The 17,227-nt window shown below is 45.2% G+C and overlaps 1 protein-coding gene across 1 annotated transcript in view; it reads left to right on the top strand.

The window, feature by feature from the left end:
• Positions 1 to 17,227, top strand: part of ccser1 (coiled-coil serine-rich protein 1) — a 1,261,432-nt gene that overhangs the window by 732,477 nt on the left and 511,728 nt on the right. The window contains exon 6 of the mRNA XM_086006589.1: positions 258 to 471. Coding sequence (XP_085862715.1) covers positions 258 to 471 — 214 coding nt within the window. The remainder of the gene's footprint in view (positions 1 to 257; positions 472 to 17,227) is intronic.

Below are 17,227 nucleotides of genomic sequence, written 5' to 3'. Positions count from 1 at the left end.
AGCATTGATACAACCTGAAAACCGTGCCACATTGAGGCATTATAACTGCCCTGCAATTTGCAGCACCCCTTAGTCTTAAAGGAGAAGGAAGAAAGCCATCGACCAGCTGGGCTGAAAGGCCTGTTTCTGTGTGCTGTAAATTCTATGTTTATGAGAAGTCGACGATGGTAACTCAGTGAAACCATCATTCCTAATAGTTTGGATATTTGATTCTCTACAGATTTTTTTGACAAGCGTCCTTTTGTCGTCTTTCTCAGGCCTCCGTTTGTCCAGTCTTCAAAAGAAGGTGAGCACGGCGAATCTAGACCTCCTCGGAGCAGCCATTGGCCCAGTGCTACATCCTCAGATTGGTCCCTTCTGAGGGAGGAGGAGAATGGCGGTGGACTGGAAGCCATGTCCTTGCGGTTGATGATGCAGGACTGCACAGCAGTAAAGACAATGCTTCTAAAACTGAAGAGGATTCTGCAGGAGGTAATCATTGAATTTTTTCTACAAGTTTAATAGGCAAGTGTGCCAGAGTCATTTCAAAACACTGTCTGGGAGTTGCAGAGCAATAATATTGTCCTGACACTAATGGAGTGGCAATGTAGGCTTTACACTAAATTCATAGACTTTCTATCATAGAATCATAGAATAGTACAACACAGGAGGCCATTCGGCCCATAGAGTCTGTGCCGGCTCTTTCGAAGAGCAATCCAGTCAGTCCCACTCCCCCGCTCTTTCTCCATATCCCTGCAATTTTTTCTCCTTCAAGTATTTATCCAATTCCCTTTTGAAGGCTGCTATTGAATCTGTATCCGCCACCCTTTCAGGAAGAGCATTCCAAATCCTAACCACTCGTTAGGTTAAAAGTTTTTCCTCCTGTCGCCTCTGGTTCTTTTGCCAATCACCTTAAATCTGTGCCCTCTGGTTATCGACCCTTCAGCCATTGGAAACAGTTTCTCTTTATTCACTCTATCTAAATCCTTCATGATTTTAAACATCTCCTCTTAACCTTTTCTGCTCTAAGGAGAACAACCCCAGCTTCTCCAGTCTATCCACGTAAACTGTAATCCCTCATCCCTGGAACCATTCTAGTAAATCTCCTCTGCACCCTCTCCAAAGCCTTCACGTCCTTCCTAAAGTGCGGTGCCCAGAATTGGACACGATACTCCAGCTGGGGCCCAACTAGTGTTTATATCAGTTTAGCATAACTTCCTGGCTTTTTTACTCTATGTCTCTATTTATAAAGCCCAGGATCCCATACACTTTATTAACTGCACTTGTTAACCTGTCCTGCCACCTTCAAAGATTTGTGCACAAGCATCCCCAAGTCTCTCTGTTCTTGTATCCACTTTAAAATTGTACCATTTAGTGTGTGTGGCCTCTCCTCATTCTGCCTACCAAAATGTATCACCTCACACTTCTCTGCGTTGAATTTCATCTGCCATGTGTCTGCCCATTCCACCAGCCTGTCTATGTCCTCTTGAAGCCTATTACTATCATCCTCACTGTTTACAGGAAACTCTTTTTTATCCGGGACCGGCGTGGTGCCGGTTGATCAAAAAGTCCGGATTACAGAGAGGTATACTTACTAAGGTACGAGAGCCCCGTACACAGCCACAGATCCAGGCGTCCCTGTTGCATGGCAACAGGTGCAGGAACCCCAGTTACACGGCCACAGATCCAGGCGTCCCTGTTGTATGACAACAGGTGCAGGAACCCCGGTTACACGGCCACAGATCCAGGAACCCCGGTTACACGGCCACAGATCCAGGAACCCCGGTTACACGGCCACTAATATGAAGTAAAACTTACCTGAACCTACTCCTGAATTTTGCCGGTTAAGAGAGATTTCCGGTTATTTAGGTGCCGGTAAAAAGAGAGTTTCCTGTACTACGCTTCCAAGTTTCTTGTCATCTGCAAATTTCAAAATTATGCCCTGCACCCCCAAGTCCAAGTCATTAATGTGTATCAAAAACAGCAGTGGTCCCAATACTGAACCTTGGGGAACACCACTGTATACCTCCCTCCAGTCCAAAAAACAGCCATTCACCACAACTCTGTTTCCTATCCCTCAGCCAATTTTGTATCCATGCTGCTACTGCCCCTTTTATTCCATGGGATTCAATTTTGCTAACAAGCCTAATATGTGGTACTTTATCAAATGCTTTTTGCAAGTCCATATACACAACATCAACTGCACTGCCCTCATCCATCCTCTCTGTTACTTCATCAAAAAACTCAATCAAGTTAGTCAAACATGATTTGCCCTTAACAAATCCATGCTGGCTCTCCTTTATTAGTCTTTGCTTGTCCAAGTGGCTGTTAATTTTCTGCCAGATTATTGTTTCTAAAAGCTTCCCCACCACCGATGTTAAAATGACTGGCCTGTAGTTGCCAGGTTTATCCTTCTCCCCTTTTTTGAACAATGGTGTAACATTTGCAGTCCTCCAGTCCTTTGGCACCACCCCAGTATCTAAGGAGGATTGGAAGATTATGGCCGGGACCTCCGCAATTTCTACCCTTACTTCCCTCAGTAACCTAGGATACATCCCATCCTGACCGGGTGACTTATCCACTTTAATTACTGCCAGCCTTTCTCGTACCTCCTATATCTATTTTTTAAATCTCATCCAGTATCCCAGCAATCTCCTCGTTTACCATAGCTTTGGCAAAGTCCTTGGTAAACACCGATGCAAAGTATTCATTTATTACCTCAGCCATGCCTTCTGCCTCCATCAATAGATCTCCATTTTGTCCCTAATTGGCCCCACCACTCCTCTGACAACCCTTTTACTGTTACTATGCCTATAGGAGACTTTTGGATTTCCTTTAATGTTAGCCGCCAATCTATTCTCTTTGCCCCTCTTATTTCCCTTTTCACTTCTCCTCTGTACATTTTATATTCAGTCTGAATCTCCCTTGTATTATCAAGCTAACATCTTTTTCTGCTTCCTCCAACTCTCCGACTCCTTTGTCTTCCAGGAAGCTCTGGCTTTGGTTGCCCTCCCTTTCCTCCGCCCCCCCCCACCCCGCCACCCCCTGTAGGAATGTACCTAGACTCTACCCGAACCATCTCCTCTTTAAAGGCCGCCCATTGCTCCATTATTTTTGATTTCTGAGAAATTATCCTACTGCTCTTGTTATATCATTAAATGCACAGTCAGCCATCACAGTACCTAATTTATTCACTGTATCCTAGGGTGCCCAGTAATAGCATAACATCATATGGTTATCGTTGCACATTTGATTATTCCATTACCAGAAAGTTATTGAAACTCCTGTTCTAGGTGATGGAGCTAGCAATCATGTTTGGTGTTGAACCATGCCAGAGTTTGAAGGGAAGAAAAATATGTTTTTTTATCCAGTGTTGCAAATATGCTGTTGGTTGTTTTTCAGATTTATTCACAATGATAACTATCCACAGCTATTGAATAATGTAGAATGTTTCAACACCCTTTCTACTTTCCTCCTCTGATTTACATCTAGGGTGCTTTTCGTCGGATAGAAGTGTGTACAGCATCTCTCTGTGGTGCCCATATTGCCCAACATGAGATGTGCTTAGATGGGCGGCTCAGCCCCCTGAGGCAGAGCATTGTTATACAGGAAGGCTGTCCATCAAGTAGGCTATCGTGGGGGGGGGGGGGGGAGGGGCGGGGGGTGGGGGCGGAATCTCAGTCACGGCGGTGTATCAAGTTCTGATTCCAGTCAAAGTTGAAATTTGAAGCCAGGGCTGTGTCGTTGCTAAATTCGGGAAGAAGGTCAATCTGGCAGTGCTGTAATAAAAAAACAGAAAATGCTGGAAACACTCAGCAGGTCAGGCAGCATCTGTGGAGAGAGGAACAGAGTTAACCTTTCAGGTTGATGACCCTTCGTCAGAATCTGTTAACATCCTGTTCTGCCTGACAGCATACAGTTGGCCAGAGCTCAGTGCTGTCCAATGTGGCTAATTGGGGATCCAGATGTGACTAATTTGCCTTTCTGATTAATAAATAAACAATGCATAATAGACACCATCGTTGGGCATGTGATCCTGATGCCCGTATTCGCAGTCACCTTTTTTGTGCGCTTGTTAGTAAAATGGTAAGATAAAAAGCAGAGAGCGCAAGTGTTTTTTAATCATTTTGGGGTTTTTTTGATTGTTGTGAGTGCTTTACTTCTTTGCTTACTGAACGTTGGTAGATGTTTGTTCACTAAATATACACGTGTAATAAATACATTTACTTGTATTGTGCATGTGAGGTGTTTTCTACTAAAATGAGTGCATGTGGCTAAAATGGTGTTATCGTAGCCACAACTGTGGCTAGTCAACAATTTCTGTTGGACAACACTGCCTCAAGGTGATCAAGTACAGTAAGGCAACTACCTGCTGTCTTTTATCAATTCTATGTATTTCTATCGCTAATCAATTCAATGCACTATCAGGAGTTATTCTCTGGTGAGTTCCAGAAAGCAGTGCGGGAACTTAGTGCTCAGACTCTACGCGAGTATGTCTGGACTCCGCCTATCCCCAAGGAAGCACGGACCCTGCCAATCAGTCATGGGGTAGTGTTTTATTTGAATTTGTTCTTGCGATGTTGGTGACACTGCAAAGACTGCATTGATTGCTCCTTCTTGGCTGCCCTGAGAAGGTGGTGGTGGGCCTGCTTGAACCACTGCAGTCCTTGTGGGTACAGTGTTGGTTATGAAATTCCAGGATTCTAACCCAGCGACAATGAAGGGCTGGTGATATATGTCCAAGTCAGGTGAAGTGTGGCTTGGAAGTGATGGTGTTCCCATGACATTTCTATTTTAAGAAACCTGTAGTTTACTCTGTAACCTCCTCCAAATTAGCATTTCCCCCCCACCCCCCAACCCCTGGCCCCCAAGTTCTCTGCGCTCCTCCAATTCTGGCCTCTTACGCTTGGCTGATTTTCATCACCCCCACCCTTGGTGGCCTTTCCTTCAGCTGCCTTGGCCCTAAGCTCTGTAATTCCCTCCCTAGGCCTCTCCACCTCTCCTCCTTTAAGACGCTCCTTATAACCTACCTCTTTGACCAAGTTTTTGGTCACCTGTCCTGATATCTCCTTCTATGGCTCGGTGTCAAAGTTTTGTCTGATAATCGCTCCTCTGCAGCGCCTTGGGATGTTTTTACTATGTTAAAGGCGCTACATAAATGCAAGTTGTTGTTGGATGCAAAAAGGTCAAAAGAATGAACAGCCGATGATATTTGCCTCGAGTCACTGTTGTATTTCCACTACAAAGAAAACATGGCAGGCAGCAAAATGTTGTAAGGAAAGCTTGTTAATGATTGTTGTCAGTAACTACCACAAATCTGCCTTTCACAAAATTACAAGGTACTGATAGATGATTGAGGCTTTTGGCCCATCTTAATTCAACCATCCAGACAGATCCTACAGTCTGCCCCCTTTGCTCCATCTAATTCTCTCAAATTATTCCAGCATTTTCACCTCCATGACTCTCTCCGGAAGCCCATTCCTCGTGTGTCTCACCCTCAGGGTGAAGAACCTCTTGATGTCAATTCTAAAATGCAGTCATCCAAGGATCCATCCTTGGCCCCTTCCTCTTTCATTGCATCCTTAACAACAAAAAGTACATTGAGAAGCAGGAGCCACACAGCAAAAATAAGCATTGCAGAATTATGTTCAACAACAGGTTTCACAACTTTCCTGTTTGCCAAAGTGTCAGCTTCCACATGGAGCTTGCTGAGCTGACACAGTCTGCCGGCATTCTCCCTGAAAGGGAATAGCGCTCCTTTGCATTCTCTGGTACCAGTTATTATCTGTTGTTCATTCTATAATTAGTGTGCAGCGAAATTAGTCGTATAAATACTTGTTTATTGTTTAAAGATGATAATGCGATCTGTATTTGGTGTTTTCTTTACTGTGTTTACACTACAGACATCATCTGCGCTGTTTAAATAGCGACTTTGCAACTCTATGCAGTGGGAAATATTTTCTCAGAGATTTCGAGCTTTTGTTAAATCAAAATTCACCACTTTGCTATGGTTCAGATTCCAGAAAGTTATGTTCTGAGGCCCCGAATTTCTGGTTGGGGCCTCAGCAAATCTCTGGACCGGGGCAAGGAAAATGGGGTAGACCTTGGTTCTGAGGGGGTGTGGGTAAATCTTTTGCCTACCCCTGCGATGCCAAGTGGGCACGTTTATGGGAGTTCCCCCTCTATCCTGGGAATTTCCATGCGTTTGGTCCTTGTAGAGCTAAGAGCTGGCAAGAGTTCCATTGAGGCTTTTGGGAAACCCCTAGAGGTTGGGAAAGACTAGGGTAGGAGTAGAATAATTATCTTTGCTGTGTGTTCAAACGGCTCCTTTTTGGAGCAGAAGATGTATTATGCGGCTGTTTCTTTGACCTGGGAAGGGCCTCGGTGGCGGATCAGGGCAGGAGCCAGTGATGAGCCCTTGCAGGCACCAGCAACTCGCCCTGGCTCTGCTACTGGGGTGGTCTATGTCTTCAGGGATTGCTGAACTTGTAGCTCATTCCACAGCACTTCTGCTGGCAGAGTGGGCTGATTGGAATTTCAATCGCTAAGATTGTAATGGGGAAAAATTAGGTAGCGCCCCCTTCCCTTCGCCGGGGTGCTAATTTTAGCGCCCAAAAAGATTAGCGCCCCTGCAGCCGATTTTCCCAGGTAGCGCCCCGAGAGGGAGGAGGGGCGCTACTGGAAGCGCCCCGCCTCCCTCTTGGGGCGCTGCGAGACAATATCGCGGCGCTACGTGCCACAACGCCACGCGCTGCGGCACGCCACACCGCGGTATTGCAGGCCTTCCTCCCCTTATTAAAGGGGAGGGGCTTGGCGCAGCGCGTCCCGGGGCCCAGATGGGGCACCAGGGATCGGGAGTGCCGGCAAACGAGCCCGGCACTCGAGGAGTGCCGAGCTCACGGAGAGCAGCCAGCACCCCGCGAGGGGGCTTCACGGGGGCCGGGGACAGCAATGGTGGCAGGTGCTGGCAGGCGGTCAGCAACAAAAATAGCCGCCCACCACCTCCCCTTTAACTAGCGCCATCCCGGCCACAGGTAGGCCCCCCTGACCCCGACGGACATAGCGTCCGGCGGTAAGTTGGGGGGCGCCACCCAATATTAGAGCTGGGGTGCTGCAGAATTTTGCGGGAGACGTTAGCGGCGCCGCGCCCAGGCGCTAGTTGATTTGCGCCCCGTTAGCGTCCTAGGGAGGTGCAAATCAACCAAATTTAGCCCCTCAAAGCCTAATGTTGCATCTGAAAAATGCAGCAATTTGGGAATTGTCAGATGTTTGCTAATGGTACAAATTCCAGGATTTGGTATTTTGCTATGGTGCCAATGTTCAGTTCAATATTCCCCTTTCCTCCTTTCCCCCCCTTTACTTCTACCCCTTTTACTCCTCCCCTTCTTTACTCCTCCCTCCTTTATTCCTCCCCTTCCCTTATTCCTCCTGCTCCTGTACTCCTCCCTTATCCTTTACTCCTCTCCCCGCCTCTTCCCCTGCCCGCCTCTTCCCCAGCCCACTTCTTCCCCTGCTCACCTCCACTCCTGCCCCCTCCTTTACTCCTCCCCCTTCTTTACTCCCCCACTTTTACTCCCTCCTTCCCCTCCTTTGTTCTCTACTTTTCTCCAGAGGTAACTTCTTCCAAGCCTGCCATACATGAAGCACAGGGTAGTTCATGTTAATTTAGGACACGGTAGCATGGTGGTTATGTTACTGGACGAGTAATGCAGAGGCCCTGGACTAATGATCCAGAGATGTGAGATCAAATCCCACCACGGCAGCTGGGGAATTTAAATTCAGTTAATTAAATAAATCTGGAATAAAAAAGCTAGTGTCAGTAATGGTGACCATGAAACTACTGGATTGTTGTAAAAACCCATCTGGTTCACTAATCGCCTTTAGGGAAGGAAATCTGCCGTCCTTACCCGGTCTAGCCGATATGTGACTCCAGACCCACAGCAATGTGGTTGACTCTTAACTGCCCTCTGAAATGGCCCAGCGAGACACTCAGTTAAGGGCAATTCAGGATGGGCAATAAATGTTGGCCTTGCCAGCGATGCCCACATCCCGTGAATTAATTTTTTTTAAAGTAATTTTTCTTAAAGTCCGAACCTTACGCTATTAATTATTTAGTCTGGTACATATACTCCTTAATTTGAGCTATGGCTAATAAAATTAATGATCCCAAGTCAACCCTGTGTGTAAGTAATGTACAATTCTTGATGAAGATGCGGTAAAGTACAATTTAGAGAAGTGCGATGAGATTTCCAATGACACCCTAGTAGATTATTGTTGAATTCTGGTTCAGTTACTGTTTTGGTTGTAGGATTGGAAGAAAAGTCAACCATATCAAATGAATAATTCCAGAGTGATTGATGCACACTAGAGTATGGTTCAACAAGCAATAAATACATGGTGGGTTGGGTTTCCACAGGCACTAACACAGGTTGGGTTAAGGATCCGCAGACGTTGACACACGCTGTGATATGATTCCGCACACTCTGGCTACCTTGCCTAAGTGCACATTCTTCATTTGTGATTCCAGATGAGCGTCAGCAGAATATTTATTCATGGGGATTTTATCCGAGTCCAAGCCAGTCCACATCAGACAGTTACACATGCACATGTTCGGTCACTGGATAGCAATCAGAAGTGGGAACTGTCGCTGCTTCATTCCGCCTCCCTCCCCTTTCCCTTAACCCAGGAGATAGAGGCCAACTGCTGCCCAGAGATGAGCTAACTCAGCACAGAGCAGGAATTGAACTGGAGATCTACTGGTCTCTATGGCTTAGTGACTTTACCTCCACTAGGCAATTGGAGGAACTGCAGGTCCAAAGACTTGGCCCCGATTTTAACTCCAGGTGGATTCCCCGCTCAGGCCTGAGTTAAAATTACAGTCGGGTCTCAATTATGTCACTGGGCCGCAACATGCATATGTAAAGAAGGACCCTGTTGGCTCCGGGTGCCTGTCCTTTGCTGCCTGGCTCAGGAGAGCAGGTTAAAATGGCAGATGTTGCGATCATGGCGGCTTTTGGACAGGTAAGAGCCAGGGCGATTTTACCTGCCCACCCGCCAGGTTTCTGCTGAGCGAGTAGGGTTAAAATCACCCTCACAATGTTCACAAAGGGTAACAGTAAAATAAATTTGCCAAAGAGAGCTGTTAGCTATGCGATTCACCAGCTACCTAAATCACTATCATAAGATCGCCATACCAAACAGAAGCTGTATCTACACTCACTGGCTGACCTGCCTTTCTATTATCTAAACAATAAAGAGAAAGGGGGCAAGAGCTACCATAGGCTACAGGACCAACAGGATCAGCTGGTCTCAGTTGTCAGTCAAGGAAAGGGCCTGAGTAAACCATCTTAGTGGTGATGATTGTAGAATCTCCAATATCTCAGATATACCCTCTTAATACAACTTTTTATAATTTATATAAATGACTTGGATGAAGGGACCGAAGTCATGGTTGCTAAATTTGCTGATGACACAAAGATAGGTAGGAAAGTAAATTGTGAAGAGGACATAAGGAGGCTACAAAGGGATATAGATAGGTTAAGTGAGTGGGCAAAGATTTGGCAAATGGAGTATAATGTGGGAAAATGTGAAGTTGTCCATTTTGGCAGGAAGAATAAAAAAGAAGCATATTATCTAAATGGTGAGAGATTGCAGAACTCTGAGATGCAGAGGGATCTGGGTGTCCTAGTGCATGAATCACAAAGGTTAGTATGCAGGTACAGCAAGTAATTAGGAAAGCTAATAGAATGTTATTGTTTATTGCGAGGGGAATTAAATACAAAAGTAGGGAGGTTATGCTTCAGTTATACAGGGCATTGGTGAGACCACATCTGGAGTACTGTGTACAGTATTGGTCTCCTTACTTAAGGAAGGATGTAAATGCCTTGGAAACAGTTCAGAGAAGGTTTACTAGATTAATACCTGGAATGGGCGGGTTGTCTTATGAGGAAAGGTTGGACAGGCTAGGCTTGTATCCGCTGGAGTTTAGAAGAATAAGAGGTGACTTGATTGAAACATATAAGATCCTGAGGGATCTGGACAGGTTGGATGTGGAGAGGATGTTTCCTCTTGTGGGAGAATCTAAAACTAGGGGTCACTGTTTAAAAATAAGGGGTCGCCCATTTAAGACAGAGATGAGGAGAAATTGTTTCTCACAGAGGGTCATGAGTCTTTGGAACTCTCTTCCTCAGAAGGCAGTGGAAGCAGAGTCTTTGAATATTTTTAAGGCTGAGGTAGATAGATTCTTGGTAAGCAAGGGGGTGAAAAGTTATCGGGGTAGGCAGGAATGTGGAGTAATCGGATCAGCCCTGATCTTATTGAAGGGCAGAGCAGGCTCGAGGGGCCGAGTGGCCTACTCCTGCTAATTTGTATGTTCGTTTGTAATGAAAAGACCATCCTATCCAGAGCCAATCCTACCATCGTCCTCCACCCAGTGCATCCAGAGTTGTAAATATTAGACGTCTTTCATTTTCAAAGGATGTCCCTCCTGTCAATCACAAAACCATACAGGAACAATCAAGCTGTACCTTTGGGTCTTGACATAAAACACAGGTCAATCAAGGTTTCCAGAGTTAGTGAGAGAGGTGATCATAATTGGAGATGACTTTGAAGGACAGATTTTGTTTGCATTATTTTCTGGGTGCCTTGTGTGGCTTTAACCTGGGCTGTCTCGCTGGCAACCGGATTTAGGTAGTCAATTACAATGAGTGTTAGGAAAACATCTTGGCCCAGAAATTCGGGTCCCAACGCGTGAGTACGGACGGAGTACTCACGCGTGGACCCGATGGAAGTGCCGGTTTCTTGCATGCACTACGCATGCGCGGGAAACCGGCATTTCCGATCCTCTGAACCAAGGGGTTCAGAGGTCGAACGTGTGCGCGCAGGAGCCTGCGCGTGCGCGTTGAACTTCCTCTTTTTTTACAGGTTTGCCCGTGCGTGAAGGCCTCTACTTTTTGCACATTTAAAAACCAGACGTAAGGACTTCATTTTAAAAGGTAAGTGGTGAATTAATTAAAATTAGAAATTTTTTTCCACAGGTTTATTATTTTTAAATACTTTACAGTAAGGTAAGTGTATTTTTAGCCCCGATTTTTTATAAAATTATTTTTTTCAAAAATTTAAATTATTGTTTAAAATAGTTATTTAATGTTATTTATAGTTGATTTAAATAGTGTGATATTTTTTCAAATTTATTTTAAGGGTAAGTACTGTTTTGGGGGCCGGAGTTTTCATTAGTTTGACAGTTCTTCCTGTCAAACTCATGAATGGACTTTTCCCTCCTCCGATTGGTTGTCCAGTGCTCACGTGATCCCAGCCGACGCATCGCACTAAGTACGCCGCTGGATCACGCAAGCACAGCGCGCCGGGAGCTGGAGCGGGCTACAGACAGGAAATCTACGCAGGCCCAGGCTTCAACTGTCGGCGCGCTAGGTAAGTGTAGGTCGGGGGCTTGCACCCGCGGGAAGCCCCCGACACGAATTTCTGGGCCAAGCTTACCTAAAGATGGACAGGAGGACTAATAGGATTGTACGAGAGTAGACCTGCACAGACCATAATAGCCTCCAAGTGACTGCCAATATTAAAGAGGAATGCACATCAACTATATTGACAGTTTTGTCTGCCAATACTCATGGATTTGATGGAAACATCCCATATCTGGCCTGTGGTACAATGGTCTTTGTATTCTTGTCTCTGAACATCTGTGATCCTTAATTTTATCTGATTGCCTATGAAATGTACTGGCTTTCCTGTTAAGGAGTGAAAATATTTAACACTAATTCAACTGCCTAGCAAAAAAGTGCAACAACTTCAGAACCTTGGAGACAAAAATCAGCAAAAAGAAACATTTTTAGTCCACATACCTCAAGTGAAAAATGGCAAGTCATCAAAAATGTACAGATGCTTGATGCGGACGACATTAAACTAGGCAGTGTCAGGCATTGGATTAATGTCTGAACAAAGATCTGTGTATAAAGAAGCCTTCGGACAAATGTCCTGTGAGATGGATTATACCCTTCCACCTGTCAATCAGTGCATTAATTCCAGCAACCAAGTGGAAAATATCAATTCTTACAAATCAAATCTAGTTGGTAGCTGAACTTTCTTACAACTGATGTTCGTCCATTATATGGCCTAAAAGATATGCGGTTCAAAAACATATTGAAATCAAAAGGGAAACATAACAATTTACTAGTGAAATTAGGTACATATAAAGCTAAAAATGATTGGTCCACTGTCTTAATGGACATTATTTTTCATGTTTTACTGACTCCTTTAAAATAGTGGAAAAAGAAATTTCAAGTAAGTATCTTAAATATTCATATAAATAGTAATTTCTAAGCTACGACGTATATAAGCAATTCCTATGAAATGACAACATTTTTCACAATATTGGCCCGGAATTTGCAGTTGTAATAATGGCGAAACTGTCAGCGTTCGTCGTCATTACTCTGTGACACTGACAGCAACTTCTGGTGTTCACACATGTGCAGTTCAACCTGGAGATCCGGAAGTTGCTGTTAGCGATGCCCCGCTCCTCCACAGGATGCACTCTTGAAGTCCTTGCAGATGGAAATCTTACAAATCACTTGAATTGCCATGAATTCCCATGTTTTATGCTCTAATCTCACTGTAATACCCCCCCCCCTGAAAAAGTTAAGCTTTGTTGAATGAGGTGTAACTGGGTTTTTAATGGCATATTAAGTCATCATTACTGCTGAAAGATCTTTACGGCCCTGAAAAACTAATTTTATATTTGTGGAATGTCAAATTTCTCTGTTATGATACAAATTCCCATAGATTTTAAAAATTATAAACATAAAACTTTTTTTAATGATATCTCAGCTTCTAGTTTAATCCCACGTGTATGTCCCAAACTTTATTTCGCGCTCTATAAAATGATTAAAAATTGAAGGATAATCAGTGCTTTTTACTTCCTGGTTTGCTGTCTGTGAGAATTCTTCAATATGATTGGCTGCTTAGCCTGCTTGATGATATCACTGTTGCTGGATGCCGGAGATCCCCTAACATTGAGAAAAGTGAAATGCACGCCTCAGAGATCGCTAGATCTTTGTGGGTAGCTTTCTTCAAGAACAGCGGTGACCGCCGCCACTTCGCCACTGGCCGCAAAATCCGGGCCAATATATTTTCTTATTATTAATGCATATTAACACATCAATGATGGTTTTCTGCTAAGTGATCTGTCCACTGTTTTTAACAGTAATGGAAGATTGTCCAAAATATGAAGTATTTTCTCACTGTTATCACTTTAGTGCTGCAGTTAACCTACAGATAACTGGTTGCACACCAATACCTTTTTTAAGAATGGTGCAAGGAACAGCACCAAGTTGGACCTCATGAATCCATCGTCAGGGAAGAGGTAGTGTACGCGATAGCAGAAAGTTATATATATCACTCAATAGTCAGGGAAAAGATGGTGCAAGGAACAGAACCAAGTTATACTTCACCACTCTATAGCCAGGGATGAGATGGCGTAAGAGATAGCAGCCAGTCATACATCACTCCATAGTCGGGAAAAGCAGCTGACTGCTCAGACATACTCAAGGGCATGTGCAAAAGGTTTATTCACCAGTCTCCACGTTGGAAAACAGTTGTCCCTAAATATTAGAAACTTAAAGTTAATCCGCTGTTTTCATGAACTTCACTGAGTCACTTAACCCTATCTCTGTAACTTCCTCCAACCCTCCAAGATCTCTGCGCTCCTCCATTTTAATCACTCCACAATTGGCGGCCGTGCCTTCAGTTGCCAAGTCCCTAAGCTCTGGAATTCCCTCCCTTAACCTCTCCGCATCGCCACCTCTTTCTCCTCCTTTAAGACACTTTTTAAAACCTGCCTCTTTCTTGTCTTTGGCTTGCTGTCAAATTTTGTTTGATAACGCTCCTGTGAAGCATCTTGGGATGTTTTATTACATGAAGCGCACTTAATAAATAAAAGTTATTGTTGTTAGCATCCCTGCAGTTACTAATATTCCTAATAATTGGTCAACAACCACACAGTGATAAACTTATCAACAATTTCTTTATTAATAGGTTGCCCACAGATGGGTATGAATTACTTTGCTACACATAAGAGGTCGAGCTCGTCACATACTACATTATAATTTGCTTTTGCCGTTTAGCATCTATCAATACAATTTAGTTTTACAAGGTTTGCACAGTTCAGCAACTCTCTGTAATAAACTAGTCCTGGATTAGTCCCCCAGGTATCTGCAGGTCCCTTGCTGCTCAATGATGTGGTGATTGGATTTGGTTATTGGCATCCTCGTTGAATGTGGATGGGATCTGGCAGGGCTGTTCGGGTTGGCTTCCTCGGCCTTATTGCACTATATTTAATTCCTAGCTCTTGGCCAATGTCTGCCAATCTCTCTGGCCTACATTCAGTTCAGCCGAGGATCAGTCTTTCTCTTTGCCTTGGTAATACCACTTTTATGCAGTCTCTCAGGGGTTTTTCCATGATCTCCTGCTTTGCGGTGTTTAGCTCAGACTCCTCTTGGTGCTGGCCAGTTGCCAGTTCCAAGCCGTGCCCTTAACCTAGACACTGGCCACTCTCGCCATTAATTCACACTTACACTCCACTCTCGCCATTAATTCACACTTACTCTCCACTCTCGCCATTAATTCACACTTACTCTCCACTCTCGCCATTAATTCACACTTACACTCCACTCTCGCCATTAATTCACACTTACTCTCCACTCTCGCCATTAATTCACACTAACTTTTTCTCTGTTACTTCCCCTGCTCTTGCGCCAATTTTTACTTCCTCCACTTCCTATGCTCAAGCTTCCAGTCTCTACACTGCTTTCTCTCTCTCTCTCTGTCTCTCCTCTCTCTCTCACGCCATGCTCCCACTGTACTGACTTTCCCGCTGATTTTCCCAGCCTTCCAAAAACACTTCTACAGCAGCTGGGTCCGCCCCCTGCTCCTGGTCCTGATCGGATCCGCTGTTAATCGCTCCCCTCCTAAAGCCAAGCATAGCCCTCTAGCTTTACGAAACGTGACTGTTTCAAGCAGTCAAACTTTTATCAAACAGTGTAGATTTCCAAAGAAACATTTAAAAAAAAATGGAATCACAGATAGCATCTAATTATAGGACTCAATTTTGGTAATGATCTAACCAACCTCCCATCCTCCAGTCTCCTAAAATTCAGCTCATCCAAAACTCTGCCCATCCCAATCCTCTCACTAATCACACCTGTCCTTGCCGATATACGTTGGTTGCTGGTTCCTCAAATCGTCCAATGTATTTAAATTACTCCAAGGCCTCACCCCTCCCTATCTTTAACCCCACGCCCCACTGTGACTCTTTCAGCCTGGATTTTCCAGTGAGGGCGTGTCTCTGACTGAGCGGGACTTATCCTCAGCCCAACCCCGTCCGACCCCGCCATCCCACCGCCGACGCAGGCTGTATTCCTGATCCTGGGGTCATTTACATACAGGAAGCAGGGTCCAGACTGGGGACCTTAGAAGAACAAGGCAGCCACTCAACTGCCTGAATTAAAAAAAAACAATAATAGCGCTGTTGTTCGGGCCTGTGTATGGCCACCCTCTGATTATGCTAGCACAGGCCCCTTGACGATTCTTCCACCGAGGCCCGAGATCTTTTGAACACAGGGCGCCCGAGCCTGACAGTCGGCACCAGCATCCAATCAGGGCAAATGAGAAGAAAATGCGGCAGAGGCTGTAATTCCCTCACTTTAATTCTCATTTGCCCAGTAGTGTCACTCCAGAGTGGCAAGCAGCAACACAGAGTGGCCTTCTTTGCCCCTCCCCCCCCCGCCATGCTCTCAAGATTTACACTCTACAGGATCTTATCCCCCGCTCAACCCCCAGCCCCAAATCAGTATCCAGCCCTGGAGTGAAATCTCGTTCCACCTTGACTTCGCTGTTTGAATTATTAGCCTCCCCAACCAAGGTGGCTTCAGCTTAGGCAGTCCCTCGGAATCGAGGATGACTTGCTTCCACATTAAAAATGAGTTTGCAGGTGACTGATGAGTCCAATGCGGGACTTACAGTCTCTGTCACAGGTGGGGCAGACGGTGGTTGAAGGGGCGGGTGGGTTGGGGTGCTTGGGTTGACGTGCGTTCTTTGCGCGGCCTGCGCTTGGCTTCCGCTTGCTCCCGGCGAAGAGACTCGAGGTGTTCGGCGCCTTCCCGGATGCTTCTCCTCCACTTTGTGTGGTCTTGGGCCAGGGATTCCCAGGTGTCGGTGGGGATGTTACACTTTTTCAAGGAGGCTTTGAGGGTGTCCTTGAAGCGTTTCCTCTGCCCACCTGGGGCTCTCTTGCCGTGCCGGAGCTCAAAGTGGGCACCTCTAACCTTCAGCTGATCTGGAAAGAGGTGGGTGAAAATGCTGAGCGTATGCTATAATATTTATCAAGCAGGTTTACAGAAAAAATCCTGCTGTGCACAGCAATAATGCTTACCATTGCACATGCAATTCCTGAGCAGTACCAAGAGACAGGTTTGCTAATCAATATTCTATCATTTCTTTCTGACTCGAGTGCTAATTATAACCTGCTGGCTCACGTGCCTTTGCTGTAGCTACAGATATCTCTTAACTAGTCAGGAACCACATGGCGGTGAGGTTATGAACTATTACTTTGGTAACCACTAGTCTACAAGAGGCTCTGGGTCACTTTGGTACAATTTATATTTGCCACGTGGCATTCACCGTTACAATTTGTTTTTTTGGTAGGTGACACACAATTCATCAACTCGCTCCACAAGACTGAAAACCCTGACCTGTACTGGTCGCCTCATTATCTGCAGGTTTCAACTGGAGATGAAGTTTCTACCAATGTTCCCTTTAAGCTGCGTGGCCCCGCAACTCTCTGGACCTCCCACGCAGCCGACTCACCGGCTTTTCACTGCAAGAAAAAACCCGTGCATCCGCCGTATTTTGAATGGGCCGTGCAGCCCCTTAAAGGGGCTGCACACCCAAAAAAAATATTAAAGGGGAGATTGGTTTCCGTTTTGGGAACTGACGTAATAAAACTCACTACGCACTTGGTTTGAGCAAAAAGCAAGGCTTTAATCAACTTGTTTCAGAACATGGAAGTCTAGTTGTATTTCACTAGCTCCTTGTCTTTACAAAATGTCCCTGGCAAGCTGGGGCCAACGCCCGAGTATTTATACTCCTTGGACGGCGCCACCAGCTGGCCGTCCAGTGTTATTTCACAGGTAGTTTCTCGATGATGAGATTTATGACAGGAACAATCGGAGAAATT

The sequence above is a fragment of the Somniosus microcephalus genome, chromosome 2, assembly GCF_052327205.1.
Source record: "Somniosus microcephalus isolate GS21.2 chromosome 2, FLI_Smic_1.0, whole genome shotgun sequence".
NCBI lineage: Eukaryota > Metazoa > Chordata > Chondrichthyes > Squaliformes > Somniosidae > Somniosus > Somniosus microcephalus.
Note: the sequence above shows the minus strand (reverse complement) of the source record. Positions and strands in the feature narration are given on the sequence as shown.